At 42.8% G+C, this 17,995-nt stretch overlaps 1 protein-coding gene across 5 annotated transcripts in view; it reads left to right on the forward strand.

Annotated features, from left to right (window-relative positions):
* Window positions 1-17,995, forward strand: part of Dync1i1 (dynein cytoplasmic 1 intermediate chain 1) — a 292,628-nt gene that overhangs the window by 24,299 nt on the left and 250,334 nt on the right. For 4 of the 5 annotated variants that reach the window (XM_075953462.1, XM_075953459.1, XM_075953461.1 and 1 more), the window contains exons 2-3: window positions 6,041-6,157; window positions 15,915-16,029. In XM_075953462.1, the coding sequence (XP_075809577.1) occupies window positions 6,050-6,157; window positions 15,915-16,029 (223 nt within the window). In that variant the 5' untranslated portion in view covers window positions 6,041-6,049. The remainder of the gene's footprint in view (window positions 1-6,040; window positions 6,158-15,914; window positions 16,030-17,995) is intronic. The other variant, XM_075953460.1, reaches the window with a different exon arrangement.

A 17,995-nucleotide genomic window follows, 5' to 3' on the forward strand; every position in this document is an offset into this window, starting at 1 on the left:
ACGCTTCCTAAGTGTTTGTTGGGAGCACTGAATGATGAATTAGACTGACGCTTGTGGGGTGGGATAGGATTGTCATGAAAATAATACTACTAATAATTTATAGTAGTAATGTAACAATAATAATAATAATTAATAATAATAATAATAGAAATACAGTGAAGTTGATGTTTTAGTTGAAGAACTGTTGCTGTGACGAAAGCAACTTGGGAAGGAAAGGGCGTGTCTGGCTCACCCTTCCACACTGCTGTTCACCATCACTGCGGGAAGTCAAACAGGGCAGGAACATGGAGGCAGGAGCTCATGTAGATGCCATGGGTGTGTGCTGCTTACTGGCTGGTTCAACATCTCAACATGCCTTGCTCAGTCTGATTTCTTATAGAACCCAGGACCACCAGCCCAGGGATGGCACCCGCCACAATGGGCTGGCTGGGTCCTCTCCCATCAATCACTAACTAAGAAAATCCTTTTTGAGCTTGCCTACTGCCCAATCTTAAGAAGACATTGGTTAACTGAGGTCCCCTCCTGTCAAAGGACTTTAGCTTGGGTCAAGTTGACATCATCATCCTGTGTCACGGCCACCCTCGTCCCGCAAGGATGACGCGACCACCTGAGCTCTTCTCACTGCAGTTTTATTCCAGGACTTTTTACACTTCTCTCTCTCTTCCCCTCTCTCCCTGGGCAAACCTCTCCCAGCCCTTAAGTAGGCATGGGCTGCCAATCCCGGATTGCCAGGTGGGCACTGCCCATAAGGTTCACGCATATGCAGGCAGCTGATAATCATTGCATGATCATAGCATAGGTCAGGCCTTAGCCATCTCAGGAGTTGATCATACATCTCCGTCAGGTGTGATTCCATGCAGCTCTCTACAATCCAGCCCTGTGGAGGGAATGAAAGAGCCCAGGCCAAAGAGAAACAAAGTCCTGTGAGCGTTTACTATTTGTCAGGCATTGTTGTAGGCTCTTTACTTACATTAATTGTGATCAAAAGCTTGGCAGTCTGCTGTGACCATGGACAAACAGAGACCGAGATGATGAGAACTGAGTCCAAGGTTGGGGTGCGTGGAGTTGGGCGAGACTGAATATGAAGCAGGAGCTGAGGAACGAACCCTGGAACAACAAGAAGGCATTTGGGACTGTTGGGACATGAAAAAGTCAGATGGGATGTGACAGGTGTTTGGAATCCAGAGGAAATAGAGCAGATGAGTTGAATTTTGAGTAAGTGTCATTAGGTGGATGAAGAAACAGAAAAGGTGAGTTAGGTGTGTGTGTGTTGCGTTATAGTGATGCTTTCATTATATAGAAGATTTTGGGGTGAGAGATCAGCTGTGGGAGGTTGAGGAATACAGGAAGGATGCTTTAAGCAAGGGGCACAAGTGAAAAAGAGTACATTACGAGAGACTCTGATGTGAGAGGAGATGAGAGTATGGAATTCTCCTATGGAGACCAGAGCAGGCACGGGTGGGGAGGTGCATTGGTTGATCCCAGAAGGGATGGAATTGAGGGAAACTCGGCTGCGATTGGCCCTAACCCCACTGGAGGCAAGTCATGGACTGGATAATGGTTGGGAGAATATGCTAGGATTAACTGGGGAAAGCCTGTTCTCAGAGATACGTAAGATCTGCCTTCCTGACCTCTGGAAAAGAAAAACACCAGCTTCTCATGTGTGTGAACAGAACAATAGGTGGCATGGTGGCTTTGACTCATATTTTTTGTTTTCTGTATTTTTATAAACTTTTTTCGATCATCTTTGGATTTCACATCTTGCATCCCATTTCCATCCATCTCCCCACCCTTTTGCATCTGCCCTCTGTCCTCACACCACCCCCAAAATAAATTAAAATTAAAAAGAAAAACCGAAACACAAGGCGGCCGGTGTTGGCGCACGTCTTTAATCCCAGCACTTGGAAGGCAGAGGCAGGCAGATCTTTGTGAGTTCAAGGCCAGCCTCATCTACAAGAGCTAGTTCCAAGACAGCTAGGACTGTTACACAGAGAAACCCTGTCTCGAAAAACCAGAAAGAAAAGAAAGTAAAACCAAAAAACAACCAGAAAAGAATCTCGATGTGGTAGCTGTGGTGAGCACAGTATACCCTTTAGTCCTTGTAAGCGTCCATGAAATGAGCCAGTGGTCTGGTTCAAGACCTCTGGCTTCTGTCACACCAATGATCCTGGGCCCCTCCCTGGGACTCCTCTTGAATATCCCATTGTTGCCTGCATCTTTGGGTTTGCAGACCAGCTCCACGGAATGCTCTAACAGTTCACAGTTGAGAAGGATGTTAGGGTAGACTAACTCTTAAGCTCTAGCTCTAGGCTTGGGTGGTAGTTGAGTTGGTCATCCCTCCAGCTTTCCGTGACCAGCCAGCCAAGCTCTTCAACACTGTTCCAGCTAGCTCACTCCGTGCCAGACAGCGAGGAGCGGGGCCAGTTCTCCTGCTGTCGTGCCCTCAGGAGCAGCTCACCACACCACAGCACCAGGCTCAGGCAAGACGCAGAGGCCACTCTCTTGATTTCTGCAGTTAGTGAAGGGCAGGGCTAGCACTCCTGCCCCCAAGGCCGGCTCTCCCAACTGCTGCAGGTGGCAAGGGGTGGGAGGGGGCATCTTTCCCTTACCTGTGCCACCACATGGCATATGAGGGAGAGGCAGGGCCAGCTCTCCTGCTCTCGTGACCTCAGGGAGGGTTTACCTGCACCTCTCCAACAGGATCAGCCCTAGTGTGGTTTGTATTTTTTGAACTGAGAATGTCAGATTGCTGTTGTAATAAGAGCGGCCGCCTGGCTAGCTTATGCCCCGAAATAAGAACATAAAAACTGTATTCATTTAAACACTGCTTGGCCCATTTCTATCTAGCCTCTTCTAGGCTAATTCTCACATATTAATTTAGCCCATTTCTAATCATCTGTGTAGCACCGGTCTTACCGGGAAGATTCTAGCCTACGTCCATCCTGGGTCGGAGCTTCATCGCGTGTGTCTGCTCGGGAGCCGGGAGCATAGCGTCTCTGCTCCAGAGAGCAGAGCTGTCCAGTCTGAGCTCACTTCCTCTTCCTCCCAGCATTCTGTTCTGTTTACTCCTCCCACCTATGTTTTAACCTACCAGGGCCAAGCAGTTTCTTTATTGCTTAACTAATGAAATCAACAGATTGATATATGACACTCCCACATCAGATTGCCATGGGATCTTTCTCTCACACACCTCACGTTTCGCGCCTCCTCCTAAGCGCAGTTGTTCCATTGATGTGCAGGAGAGCTAGGAGGTGGGACTGACAAGCCTCTGGGAGGTCCTGCAGAGGTCAGTGCTGACGCTGTGTTTAAGACACCACGGAGCCGGGCGGTGGTGGCGCACGCCTTTAATCCCAGCACTCGGGAGGCAGAGACAGGCGGATCTATGTGAGTTCGAGACCAGCCTGGTCTACAAGAGCTAGTTCCAGGACAGGCTCCAAAACCACAAGAGAAACCCTGTCTGGAAAAACCAAAAAAAAAAAAAAAAAAAAAGACACCACGGAAGGCATCGCACTATGTGTGAGAGCCCATTCCTTTTCCAAACTACGTACCTTTCAAACCCTTTATTCCGTTGAGATTTGTTCTTCCCCTGGGGGGTTAATGCTAAGGCTTAGAATGGGTCCAAAAAAATCAATAAGTAGTCAGGTCCTCTGGAGCCATGTCCTTCCGCAGTGCGGCTTCACTACGGTTAAAGGAAATGAGGTTTTTGAACTTGCCTGCTTGATGCACTCTGTAAATCTCTTCCATGCCTTTTGTGCTGTCTGGATAATATTATTTCTATGGCTTAGATGTTAACATTAGCAATTAGCATTATCAGACACGCCCACTGCCTGCCTGCTCCTGCTGCCTCCTTAGCCTGTACCTTGCGGAGGAGACAAGCTGATTCCTCTTGTGACTGAACTTTGCAGCTGTAGTGGCCTCCATAAAACCAAACCTGTCAATAGTCAGTCACGGATTGGGGATGAGCTCCTGGGGCATCCTCCCCCTCCCTGGTGAGCTATGTGCCTATGATCCCTGTCCACTGGTGCCCAGATTGGCTGTGTGCCTATGATCCCTGTCCACTGGTGCCCAGATTGGCTGTGTGCTTATGATCCCTGTCCACTGGTACCCAGATTGGCTGTGTGCCTATGATCTCTGTCCATTGGTACCCAGATTGGCTGTGTGACTATGATTTCTGCCCATTGGTACCCAGATGCCAGCATGCTCAAAAGTTGTCGACTGTTGTGCACAGATTAAACACATTTTTTATTTGATGTTTCAATTTTGGTCTTCTCCTTCCAGTATCTGTACCATCTTCTTTGTTTTCTCAAAGCTAAATCGTTGTATAGATTTTTCCTCTTCTCATTACATATTATTCAGGCCCCCATAAAGGGCTCCATTCCCTGGCTGTGCAAGCCACAGCCTGGACCGCCGCCTCTGATTCCACTTCCTCCCCAATGCAGGTGCAGCCGATGATGCTGGCACCAGTCTCCCAGCAGGAGCCTAATTTTAGTGTCTGCTCCTATTGTCACACAGGCTTGAGCAAACTCCTCTTTCGGTTTGTCACTTGCCCTTTCAGAAAGCTGTTATGTTACTACATAAATGGAACTCATTTTCTGTTTCTCTCAGGCTTTGTCATTGCTTCTACACACACACACACACACACACACACACACACACACACACACACACACTTCTGTTGAAATTTCTATTTCCTTGTCTGGATTCCTCGCTTCTCCTGCACCCATCCTCCTCCAGGCGTCTCCTTTTCCCACATCTTTGCACATCCAATGTTTCCCTGATATTTTTGGACATCCAGTTCAAGTTCTGCTAACTCCAGTATGCTCACTTTGGTCTATGCCCCAGATCTTTATTATTTATTTGTTGGTTGGTTGGTTTTGGTGTGCATTGCTCTAAATTTAAACTTGGGTCTTGGGTGTATGTAGTGGATCAGAGTACATGAAAGTGTGACTTTAGGTTCCCCCGTGCCGCGTCTGCACAGCCTTCAGCTCTGCAAGTTTCTGCCTTGCTGGCTTCCAGAGAGAAAGATGGAAAGGCGTGGAGTCATTGGAACTAATAATAGTCTTCTCCAAACCTCTTGCTTGTGAAAATGCTTCTGGTCCCAATATCATGAACATTGTCATGGCAATATTAAAGTTCAACTTCAGAGCTGCAGCAATAGCTTAGCAGTTAGGGAACTCGCTGCTGTTTCCGAGAACCCAGGTGTGTGTGCCAGCACCCACATACCTCATAACCACCTGCAACTCATTTTGTCCTCTGCAGAATCAAAAATGGATGTGGTACACACATGGATGTGAAGGCAAAACAATCATACACATGAAATAAGTATTTTATGAAAAGATAAATTAAATTGAACCTTATGTGGACAGAGTTTTCTAAGTGTTCAACACAGGCTTAGCTCCATTTACTGTGTGCATCCACATACTTTACTTTGAGAAAGGTCAGTACCAAAACAGTATGCAAATAAACATTTATAATAACAGTGTTATTTGGGAGATGAAATTAGGTGTGACAATTGGGAGGAGTTTACAGGAAAAATTAGCATTTCAGGATGCATGTCATGTTAAGCAAAATGAAATTTTCCTGAACTGCACGGAGGATTGTTTACCCATTCCATAGACATCTGAGTAGAGCACACACTAGGGCTCCCTCGTGCAGTGTGGAGATGAATTGCTCCATTAGCATCAGACTTGAAGCCGTCTTTCTGATGGTTCCTGTCTGATCCCTACTCTCTCCTTTTGTTCATCTGTGAAGAAACTTCTACGGAAAGCGTGTTGCTCCCCTGGAAGTGAATTGCTATTCTTTTACAACCCAGATGACAACGTAAAATTTCTTTAGTTATTTATGGGTACATAATAGGAAAAGAATCACATAGAGTTAGACCAAACCTAAGCTTTTCTCTTCTTCGGCACAGACTAAATAACACAGCCTATTATTACCCCAAGTCACATTTGCAAGCTGCATTTCCTTTTGAATGATTTTCAACGGCAACACAACAAGATTACTTACAGAGTCTCACTTTCTCTCCCTCCTTTTCTCCAAGGCAGCAAAGATGTCTGACAAGAGTGACCTGAAAGCTGAGTTGGAGCGCAAAAAGCAGCGCTTGGCCCAGATAAGAGAGGAGAAGAAACGGAAGGAGGAAGAACGGAAAAGGAAAGAGGTGAGGCGGGGTCTGGGTGTTGTGGGTTCAAAGGGTCACTGGGGCCCAAGGAACTATTTATGTGGGCAGAAAGGAACTATCTAGAAATTTGAATGAAGTGTGTGTGACAGTGTGTTGTACAATGTGAAGGGGATGCATCTCTTCCTGAAAGTGCTCTCAGGCGTCACCTAAGCAACGGGTCGTACATGACTCAAAAGCCTGCAAGCCCAGGTTCACCCTGGATTTGAATAGAACCCTGAAAATGGACCGTGATCTCTTTGCTGTTGGATGTTCTTTAATCTTTCTGGGATGTGCTCTTCTAGATTACTTTGGGAGCAATGATTGGTTTTATTTCGTTGAAGGTTTGGATCCACTTCCCTCCCGTTGCCTGCAACTTATGATGTAGTTCATACCTGTGTTAATGTTAAGAAGGAAGGGGGGAGAGGAAGGAAGAGGAGAGGGGGACTTTATAGTTATTTATTATTTATTTATGCAAAAACTAAAAGTATGGACTGACATTTTAGAAGACAAAACAGAAAACAATGCCAATGGATTCCCAATGATTCCGACACAGTGTGCATTTCCCATGTTCAATAAGAATCCCCAGCTTATCTGGACAGTGATGGCACATGTGTTTAATCCCAGCAATCGGGAAGCAGAGGCAGGCAGATCTCTGTGTGATGGAGGCCAGCTTGGTCCGCAAGAGCTAGTTTCAGGACAGATTCCAAAACTTCAAAGAAACCCAGTCTCGCCAGGTGATGGTGGCACACGCCTTTAATCCCAGCACTCAGGAGGCAGAGGCAGGCGGATCTCTGTGAGTTCGAGACCAGCCTGGTCTACAGAGCTAGTTCCAGGACAGGCTCCAAAGCCACAGAAAAACCCTGTCTCGAAAAACCAAAAAAAAAAAGAAAAGAAAAGAAAAAAAAAAAGAAACCCAGTCTCAAATACACACACCCCAGCCCCCACCCCCATCACCACAATAAATCTTCAAGTTAGTTAAGTAGGAACCCGAAGGAAGGAAGGTGGATAAGACAGAGCACACTGTTAGGTGTTGCAGCAAGAGGGCGTTTTCTGCTGGCACCCAAAGTTCACTTGTTTATATCACCAAATAGCAAGGACCAAGAGGCAAGATAGCTTTTCTCCTGGTAAACTCACTGGTCAGACTCTTGATCCCAAATTCAAAGCCTGTCGTTTATCTTCTACCATCTCAATCCAAGGAGTGTTATATTTTTTTTATTCTTCAATTTTTCCATACCATATAAAAATAACTCATTAGAAAAGATCTTCACCAACCTCACATTGGACAGAGGACTGATCTCTAAAATATACAAAAAACTCAAGAAATCAGTCATCAAAAGAACAAATAATCCAATAAAATAATGGAGTACAGACCTAAAGAGAGAACTCTCAATAGATGACAACAATGAGGACCCTAAGAGAGACTTACATGGATCTAACTACACGGAAAGTAGAAAAAGACAAGATCTCCTGAGTACATTGGGAGCGTGGGGATCATGACAGAGGGCAGAAGAGGAGGGGAGAGGGAGGGAGAGGAGTGGAGAAAAATATATAGCTCAATTAAAAAACAATTAAAATAGCCCATTAGATGCACAGAAACAAGATGGCAAAGATGTTTGTGAAGGGTTCTCTAGAAAAGAAGCTTGAGACAGGCTGCTCCCCACCCTGCAATTGTTTTGTTCAGGGACAGAAGGGGGTTTTGATGCCTCGTGATCTAGATAAATGCTCTTTCATTCTACAAATTTAAAAGAGTAAAGCAGCAGATTGTCCATGTTTATTATTTCGCAATGACTGCACTTGTGGTCTAGCCTTCTGGCTCTTCCCAGCTCCTTGGGCCTTCCATGCTAGCTGGTGGGGTAACGTGTTTGTCCTTGTAGCTCCATAACGGCTGTCCCTGAGACCTTGTGGGTGAACCCAAGGTGAGAACTGACGAGGAGGGGCTATTCATTTCCGTGGGAGGCCCACGGCGAGCATTATGTAATTACACTTCCCTTCTTTTGAACATCAACAGCTACTGTGTCTTTAAAGCACCTGCCATTTCGTGCTAATAATGGGTTTCCTTCGAAACTGACATCCTAATATCCAACTTGAATTGCACAGAATCACTATGAAGTGCAATGTGATATAGAAATCTGGCTCCAAATTTGGCTGTCTACTCTATCTTTTTCATTTTACACATTTGGGGAGATTCGCAGGCCAACCAAGCATATGGAAGCTAGATTTCGTTTTCATTTTTTTTTTCTTCTTGGTATACTTAGCAGTTTTGAGGAACAAAGGTCTCTCCCTCTGCATAATGAACAGAGTGCCCAGGAGCTTCTGCATGCCCCAGGCCTCCTTGTGCTTCTGGAATTCAGGTTACAGAAGGACTCACTGACAAAGCAGCTCAAAGTCACAGGCCAGTTCATATTGAACACTTCCATGCTCAGATCCGCTGAGAAGATTCAAATCAGGGCTCCACTTGGGGACGCACGGGCTAGATTGTAATATTTTAGGTCTGCTCTGGCTTTAAATCTCCTCTCTACACAACCTAGCATCCCTCACGAGACTCTTTCCTTTGTGCCGTTTAAGCATCTCTAAAACAAACAAACTAAAACCACTTCCGTGTGTATTTGATGAGCAAATGAGAGTGGGGTGTCTGTGTGCTCCTGCAAGTGTGCGGCACCCTTTCACCTCTTCCACTGCGTGAGGCCCCGTAATCAAACATAAGATAATCAGCTACTAAATGAAGGGTGTATTAGTGTGAGTGTGTGTGTGTGTGTGTGTGTGCGTGTGTGCGTGCATGTGTGTGTGTGTGTGTAAGTGCATTTGAGACCAGCTTCCTCCAGACGCCAGAGGTATAGAATCCCCTCTGGAGCTGGAGTTACAGGTGTTTCTGAGCCATTGGATGTGGGTGCTGGGAACCAAACTCAGCCCCTCTGAGTAAGTGCTCTCTTAACTGTGGAGCTGTGCCCAGCCCAGAGGTTACGCTATTTTATGTGTGGAAGAAACCTGAAACCAATTTATTCCGATCTTTTTCAAATGAAGAAATGACCTCGATGTACAAGAATAGCCCTCTCTCGTCTCTAGCTCTCAGGAGGATCCTGAGAGCATCCTAGCTCTAACTCAGGATCTAAGGCCCTTTCTGTACCACAATCTACAAGTACCACGGTGTGGAGAAATAGAACAGAGCTCTTTTTCCCCAAATTTTCTTTTTTCTCTAAAGCCACATTCCAGGCAAATTAACCTATAGTTTAAATAATCCCTTATCTGAAATGCTTCAGACCAAAAATATTTCCTACATTGAGTTTTATTTTTAAGATTTGGAAATATTTGCACATACCCAAGTTGGAATGTGTTTGGAGACCTGAGTTTGTACATGAAATTCCTGTACATGTATGTTTCACGAACACTGTATACATAAACTAAGGATATTTGAGAAAATGTTTAAAGTAATAGTTTTTATGAAACAAAATTTTATAGTGGGGAATCCTGCATTCTGGGATCATGTTGAAACTTATAAGCTTTTGCATCTCGGATTGGGGATGCTCAACCCATGTTTACACGGTCATCTGCAGTCACAGCAAGTTGCACACACTCCTGTGCTGAAGAAGTGGAAACTGGGAGATATCATTTTGGTACAATGTGTGCTGCCAATTTTGATACATATTTTGACCTCTGCTATAGTTCCTGAATGCCTACCATTTAAAATTAGAATAAATCTCCAACTCCAAACCACACCTGTACCTTTCAACACAGGATGCTATGACAAAAACTTTGGTCTACTATGCCCAAGTTCATTTAAAAGGGAGGGTTGGGCAGGTCGTTTCATCCGCTCTGCGAAGGCTCCACTCGTGTCTCATTTCCATGGATGCTGTCTTCTTGCAACACATATTTGTTGACAGGAATAGCTTCGAGAGCTCTGAAGCTCTAGACTTCTGAATCTCTTGTTTTCACAGCAGCGTTGTGAAGGAAGAGGTCTCAAAATGCGACGTGGCTGAGAGACATTAACCTGAATGATACATTCAGCTATGTATCTATGGTCTATGACCATAAAGTAGTGCCACCAAAGCCATTCATCAAACACATTTTTATTAGGCACTCTACCTCGGGAACTGATCCAGGTATGATCACCTTGGGGTGAGCAGAACCATTGTGTTGCCTGAAAGCCCAGGAGAGGCTAAGGACACCTCTGAAATACCATGCTACTCAACATTTCAATATTAAGACGGTTTTAATTTTGTTTTAGCTATTTTTATCTGTATTTCACTAGCCCCTGTAGCAGTTCCGTTTTCTTGCATCTCTCCCCTTTCCCTCACATCCTTCTTTTTCACTATATGAAAAGTGAATGAGGATACTGATCCTCATTCTTTTTTTCTCAACTCTGTCTTGGCTTGTTGTACACATTAACATAGGAATCTGCTTCGGTTGTTTAAATATTACAGTTGGAAAAGAATGTGCATTTTAATGTCTTTGCAGAGACAGAATTGTCTTTTAAGAGTATGGAGTGACATGAGAAGGCTGAAGTCGTCTCCGACTCTCTTCAGCTCTATTTAGATTCCAATGACAGTAGTTCTCTCCCTAATGACAGACAGATTGCAAAACCAAAAGTGCACTTTAAGGCCAAGGTGAATAAGAACAGAAACACTGAGCCCAGAGACACATAAAAATACACTCTTGTCTTATAATTGGGTTGTAGCATTCTGTCTGGGGCAAGCCAAACTGCCCTGAATTCTCTTCTGCCTCAAGCACATGAAATTAATAATGCTCTTTGAGTTAATTTACCTGCTAAGATGCCCAATGCTCATGGGGAATAAAGGATATCTGATAATGAATAAGATAGTTGGCTTGGCGAGCTTCAAGATAGCTTCGCTTCTTTGGAAAGTTGCCTGTGAAACAGGGACACATTCGTGGTCTCCTGGTTCAGAATTGGGCAGATACTACAATCCAACTCAGAATACCTCCCTTCGTTGTCCTTTTTATAGCATTTAATTAATTATGTACGGATTCCATACACTACACAGAGAGGACCAAGAGGTAACAGACCATCTACCTGGCAGGATACCCTACTCTCTAGCCGCTCCACACCGGGGCAAAACCCTGGGCCCCTCTCCCACCTGCCTCAGCTTCTCTAGCCAGCCAGCAGTCAGGATTCCTACAGGTAGGCTATTCGAACACCCCCATACCATCCATTGAACCCTGCAAGCTACAAGACCTACTCTACTCCCCAAATCTCCTATCCCACTCCTCCCCAGGCAACCTCAGAAGAACTCTGACTGCACCAAGTGGACAGAGAAAGTGAACCAAGAGAGTGGGCCAAGACGAGGACCAAGAGGGACCTCAGTGGTCCCCTGAGACACAGACAGTGACAGTACAGGGCAGACCAAGAACAGTTCCCAAAGGTACAGACAGCCACTGCAAGGATTGGACCAAAATACAAAGACCCTGCTGGCACTAACTGAAGGAAGAGATGGGTAGTCATCAATGGAAGAATTCATCCAACAACCTAAAAAGCAACATGATAACACCAGTACCCAGTGGTCATAAAACAAGAAGACTTGTTCATCCTAATCCAGAAAAAGCAGAAGAGCATGATTTTAAACTTAATTTTGTGAGAATGATAGAGACCTTTAAAAAGAAAATAAAAAATTCTCTTAAAGGAATGGAGGAAAGACAAACAAAAAATTGGAAGAAATTAATAAATCGCTCAAAGAAAACCAAGAAAAAAACAATAAACAGGTGAAGCAAACAGTTCAAACAGTTCAAGACTTGAAGACTGAAATAGAGGCAATAAAGAATACACAAACCCAGCGAATTCTGGATATGGAAAATCTGAGTAAATGAATGGGAACTACAGAGACAAACATAACCAACAGAATACAAGAGATGGAAGAGAGAATCTCAGGTGTTGAAGATACTGTAGAGGAAATAGATTCACTGGTCATTAAATGCAACAACTTCTTAATACAAAGCATCCAGGAAATCTAAGACGACCATGAAAAGACCAAACCTAAGAACAATACGGATAGAAGTAGAATATCAGCTTAAAGGCACAAAAATATACTCAACAAAATCATAGAATAAAACTTTCCTAACCTAAAGAAGGATATCTCTATGAAGATACAAGAAGCTTACAGAAAATCAAATAGACTGGACCAAAAAAAAAGTCCCCTAGCCATATAATAATCAAAATGCAAAACATACAGAAGTAAGAGCAGCAAAGGAATAAGGTCAAGTAACATAGAAAGACAGACCAATCAGAATTACACCAACTTCTCAGTGGAAACCATGAAAGCCAGAAGGTCCTGGACAGATTGATGCAGACACTACGAGACCATGGATGCAAGCCCAGACTACTATAGTCAGCAAAGCTTTCAATCACCATCGATGAAGAAAAAAATATATTCCATGATACAACCAGATTTAAACAATACCTATCCAGAAATTCAGCCCTATAGAAAGTACTAGAAGGATAACTCCAACACAAGGAAACTAACTGCACCCACAAAAACACAGGCAACAGATAACCTCACACCAGCAAACCCCAAATAAGGGAATCACACAAACACTACCACCAAAAAATAACAGGAATTAACAATCACTGGTCATTAATATCTCTTAATATCAATAGACTCAATTCACCTACAAAAAGACACAGCCTAAGAGAATTGTTACATAAGCAAGATTTATCCTTCTGCTTTATACCAGAAACACACCTCAACCTCAAAGACAGGCATTACCTCAGAGTACAGGCCTCAAAAAAAATTTTTCAATCAAACAGACCAAAGAAACAAGTGAGTGTAGCTATCCCGATATCTAACAAAATAGACTTCAAACTAAAATCAATTACAAGAGATGGAGAAGGACACTTCATACTCATCACAGGAACAATCCATCAGGATAAAGTCTCAACACTGAACATCTATGCCCCAAATACAAGAGTACCCACATATGTAAAAGAAAGATTACTAAAGCTAAAATTGCACAGCAAACCCCACATACTAATAGTAGGAGACTTCAGTACCCCACTTTTGCCAATGGACAGGTCAACCAGACAGAAAATCAACAGAGAAATAAGAGAACTTACAGATGTCATGAATCAGTTGGACTTCTATACAATGTATTTTTATCATCTTCACCCCTCTTCCAAGACCCATGTCCCCTTCTTTGAAATGCATTAACTCTAATTTTTGAGGCCTATATTTCCTTGGTGTGTGGCCATCCACTAGAGTGTGGTCTGCATGCCACCCTGGGATTCTTCTTTCCTGGCAGCTATCAGTTGCAATAGCTCCTCAGCCAGGGGCGTGCCTTCTCCCCCACCCCATACTGGGGTTTTATTTGCTTGAGCTTGTCCACATCTGTGAATGCTGTCCTAGCCACTGTGAATTCATACATTTCAGGTATGAATACATTTCAAGTATGAATTCATACATTTCAAGTCTCTGGTGCATCTGGGAAACACAGTTTCGAAGTAGTCATTCATTCCTTCTATAGCTTTCCACCCTTTCTTCTTCAGCGATCTCTTAGCCTTGGAAGGAAGAGTGAGATCAGTGTGGAGCTTCTGCAGGAAACTAGAAGTAGATCTCCCACAGGACGTGGCTATACCATTCTTGGACATATGCCCCAAAAGCTCTGTGTCCTACTATAGAGATATCTGTTTATCCATGTTCATTGCTATGCTATTCACAATAGCCAGGAAATCAAAACATCTTAGAAGTCTATCAATTGATGAATGGATAATAAAAATTAAGTTTGTTTGCACAAAGGAAAAAGATTCAGCTGTTAAGAAAAAGGAACTATGAAATCATCAGGTACATACATGGTGTTGGAAGCAACCATTATGAGTAAGGTAACGCAGACCCAGAAAACACAAGAGGTTGCATGGTCTGAATCTTTGTATATGTGCGTTTCATTTGGAATGCCCACAGAGGTCAAGAAATTAATAAGGAGCCATGGGGGTCGGGGACTTTCAAAGGAGAGGAGACAGAATGCAGTGGTATAAAGGGAATAAGGGAACACAAACAGTGAAATGGAGTAAGGAATAGGAGGGTGGAATAAAAGGAGAACAGAAAGGATGAGAGAGAAGAGATACTCAAGTCCCTTGATCTTTTTTAGCTACCATTTTAGTTTGTCACAATCCTATAAAATCACAAACTAGGCATAGGATTCTGATTTGAGGCTCTCTTGTGCTGTGTTTTAGATACAATTTTTGAAAGGAATTTGTAAGTAGAAATTTCTCTCCCACCAGCCGTTCCCAAATAGCAACTTTGTTGGCTTACTATTAATTACAAATTGTTTGACTGATGGCTCAGGCTTCTTACTGGCTAGTTCTACATTTAAATTAACCCATTCCTAATCATCTGTGTATCTCCGTGCGCCCCATGACTTATCAGTAATTCTCTGGCCTCTTACTCCTCCAGTGGCTGCTGGCAGCTCCTGTCTCCACGCTTTTTCTCCCTACATCTCTGGATTCCCTGCCTGGTTTCTATTGTGCTGGCTGTTGACCAAATCAGCTTCTTTATTAACCATGGTAATAAACATATTCACAGCACACAGAGGGCCATCCCATATCAAGAACTCATATGTGGGGTTTTTGTTTGTTTGTTGTTTGTTTTGTACTATGTTTTCCTTGAAAGTTGTTTTCTTGTTTGAGTTAATGTGTTAATGAATCCTGTGAAAATCAGAGAAAATCAAACCTAGTAGAAAAAGAACGAAAGAAAGAAAAAAGAAAGGAAAGAAGAAAAGAGAAAAAAGAAAAGAGAAAGAAAAAAGAAAGGAAGAAAAGAAAAAAGACAGAAGAAAGGAAAGAAAAGAAAAGGGGAAAAAAAGGCCTACAGAAATAATTTATTGCCAGGCTGCACTGCCTTAATATAGACTTTAGCCTGGCTTCCACCATGTTTAGCTTCTACTACCAATACAGACAGTATTTTTTGTTTTTTGAGGCAGGGTTTCTCTGTGTAGCCCTAGCTGTCCTGAAAGTAGCTCTTTAGACCAGGCTGGCCTTGAACAGTGATCGACCGGCCTCTGCCTTTTCAAGGGCCATCACTTACAGGTTTCTATAAGGAGCCTTACTTTTTACTTTCCAGCTAGAGTCCAGATGTTTCTATTTCTGGAATGTGAGTATTACTAAGAGGTGCTGACCAAGATGTTCCAGAAGGAACAAAGAAACTAAAACAGACAAGATTTACTTTTAAAATAATACCGGTCAGAAATAGCTTTCCTTGATTCCAATACTCTAAAAGTTTCTTGTTTTATTTCCAGTTATTACATTTTATTTTGCGTGAATGTGTTTTGTATGACACCCAAGTAGATTCTTTTTTTTTTTCAAGACAGGGTTTTGCTTTGTAACCTTAACTGTCCTTGAACTCCCTCTATGGACCAGGCTGGCCTTGAACTCAGAGATCCTCCTGCCTCTGCCTCCCTAGGGCTGGGATGAAAGGTGTGCACCACCACTGCCTGCCGAACTGATGGGTTCTTTTTCCACCATACAGGTCCTGGAACTCAATCTTGGGTAGCCAGACTTGGCTTAGGGTGCCGTAACCTGCTAAACCATTTCACCATTCTGAGAAACTTTCATAACTGGTAATAGAGATGAGGTGAACTTTGACCAAGAAAGGGAGCCCCTGTCGATTACTAATGAGCCGTCACAGTGGTTTTTATTCTCCACTCATGGTTATACCTATGTAGAGCTCTGGTCATGACTTAGGACGCATATCCACTTCATTGAGGAAAAGTTGCATTGAGTTACATCACTAACTTTCCTTGCTGTCATTAAATCTTTTAGGCAGATATGCAACAGAAGAAAGAGCCCGTTCAAGATGACTCCGATCTGGATCGCAAACGCCGAGAGACGGAAGCCTTGCTGCAAAGCATTGGCATATCACCGGAGCCCCCGCTAGGTATTTTGCCCTTCTTGTTTTACTCCCCCTCGAGCAGGACTTGTGTAGATAGACCCTGCCCAGCATTATTGTGCTTTTAAGTATTAGCTTTATTATTGTTTTCTATGTTTAAAAAGTCTCGGATTTATTGTCCTAATGGCATGTATGATTTAGAACTGAGAGGGCTGGAAGGAGACAGGAATGATGCTTAGAGTCATGACCAGCTGCGGCTGATGTCATGCCCATGATTTCCCTTTGTGTCACCAGCAGATTAATGTATACTTGTTAAGTGAATATATACAAGACATCTTGGGATTTTTTAAACATTAACAAATTGCTCTTTCTTTCTACTGCTGAATCCCAACCTCTCTATATAGATCACGTTAATCTGCTTATACATACTGTGAACACTACGTGCACAGACTTATTGCATGATGGAAACAGTAAATTGCAGTGGGAAATTTTCAGAAAACCTTAAAATTAGCAGCTAATCTGCAAGTTTAAATTGATATGGCATGCACATCTTGATTTCATTATTACTGGCATTTTCACCAGAACGCCCTCCTCCAGCTCATTCATTTCTAGCTGATTGTCCATAAAGTCTTTTTATCACTGTGGTTTGGATACTGAGTAATTTGTTTTATTTGTTAAAAGTAACTCGCATGAGCTTATTCTGCCACTCGTTTGCGTATCTTTCATGTGTTGTTTTTTACAATTATTATTTATTTTTCATACATCTAAAAATAATCTGAGGGTGTCTGTAAAACTACATAATATCCAATGCATTAATAAACAAAACTATCTAAATGATGAATAGGAATAAACGCTTTATCAGGGCTGTTTAAAATGCTTCGTTTTTTAATTCCTTTCTTTTCTTCTACATTAAAATAAAATTCCCTTTATTCTCATAGTTAATTAAACTAAGAAAAAATTACCCATGTAAAGCAATTACTCCTATCAGTGTAAATAAAAAAGAACATATCCATCTGAAAGTATTACATAAATACATAATTATGTTAATACATAAACATGAAACTAAAGTACTACTGAAAAGAATTTTATTCTATCTCAGTTGGGATATGTAAAATTAAATCTCTGCTGCTATAATAAGCCCTCATAAAACTAGATTTTGTTTAACTCCTTGTCATGTAAGATGGACCCTATAGGGGATTTGGCTGGTAGTTCTTCTCTGAGAAGTTGGCAAGCTTCTTCGTACTTATCTGACATGTGATGTAAATTAGACATCCATTGATTAATTATATTTTTGCTTCAAAATAGTCTTTGGAATGTGGTTGCTATGTCAACACTTATTAAACACAGTAATCCTATATCCTATTGTGCCTTACCCTGCATAAAGCTGGGAGATTAGACTTTAAAATCAAAATACTTGGGTATCCCCAGTCCATAACTATGTCCTCAGCTACCCATGAATTCCGTCCAATGGGATAATTTTTAATCCATCTCTCCAGCTTGCCCTTTGCCTTAGCATGAAGGGTAATCAAGGAATTAATTGAACAGTCACATAAAAATGCCCAGCTCCTTAACAGTCCTGACATTGTGGTGCAGGATTTTAAGAAAGAAAAAAAAAACTTGTTAAGCCCTTTACCCTATTAAATAAATAGAAGGAAATTGCATATGATTGAAACCAAATGGGATGCTTTTCGCGTGCACTGGAGCTTCTTCCTGCACATGTCTTCCTTGGCATGTGTGATATGAATCTGCAAATTGGCTGGCCTGGAGCCATCTTGCCTATTGGGTGCAGCCAACGGCTGAAGGACATTTGGCTTGATGTGAAGGCTGGAGAGAGAAAGTGCATTTCCGGTTCCTCAGTTTTGTTTCGCTTTCCCTTTATTTTTCTTTGCTCAGAGTGTCAGCTGGCCTGAGCCTTTGAGCGCCCTTCTCCCACCCTCAGCCTAGCAGGTTACCTCTGCGTTTGTGTCAGCATCCATGGGGCTGCTGGGACAACGGGAAGCCAGTCCCAGATGAA

The sequence above is a fragment of the Microtus pennsylvanicus genome, chromosome 19 (assembly GCF_037038515.1).
Source record: "Microtus pennsylvanicus isolate mMicPen1 chromosome 19, mMicPen1.hap1, whole genome shotgun sequence".
NCBI lineage: Eukaryota > Metazoa > Chordata > Mammalia > Rodentia > Cricetidae > Microtus > Microtus pennsylvanicus.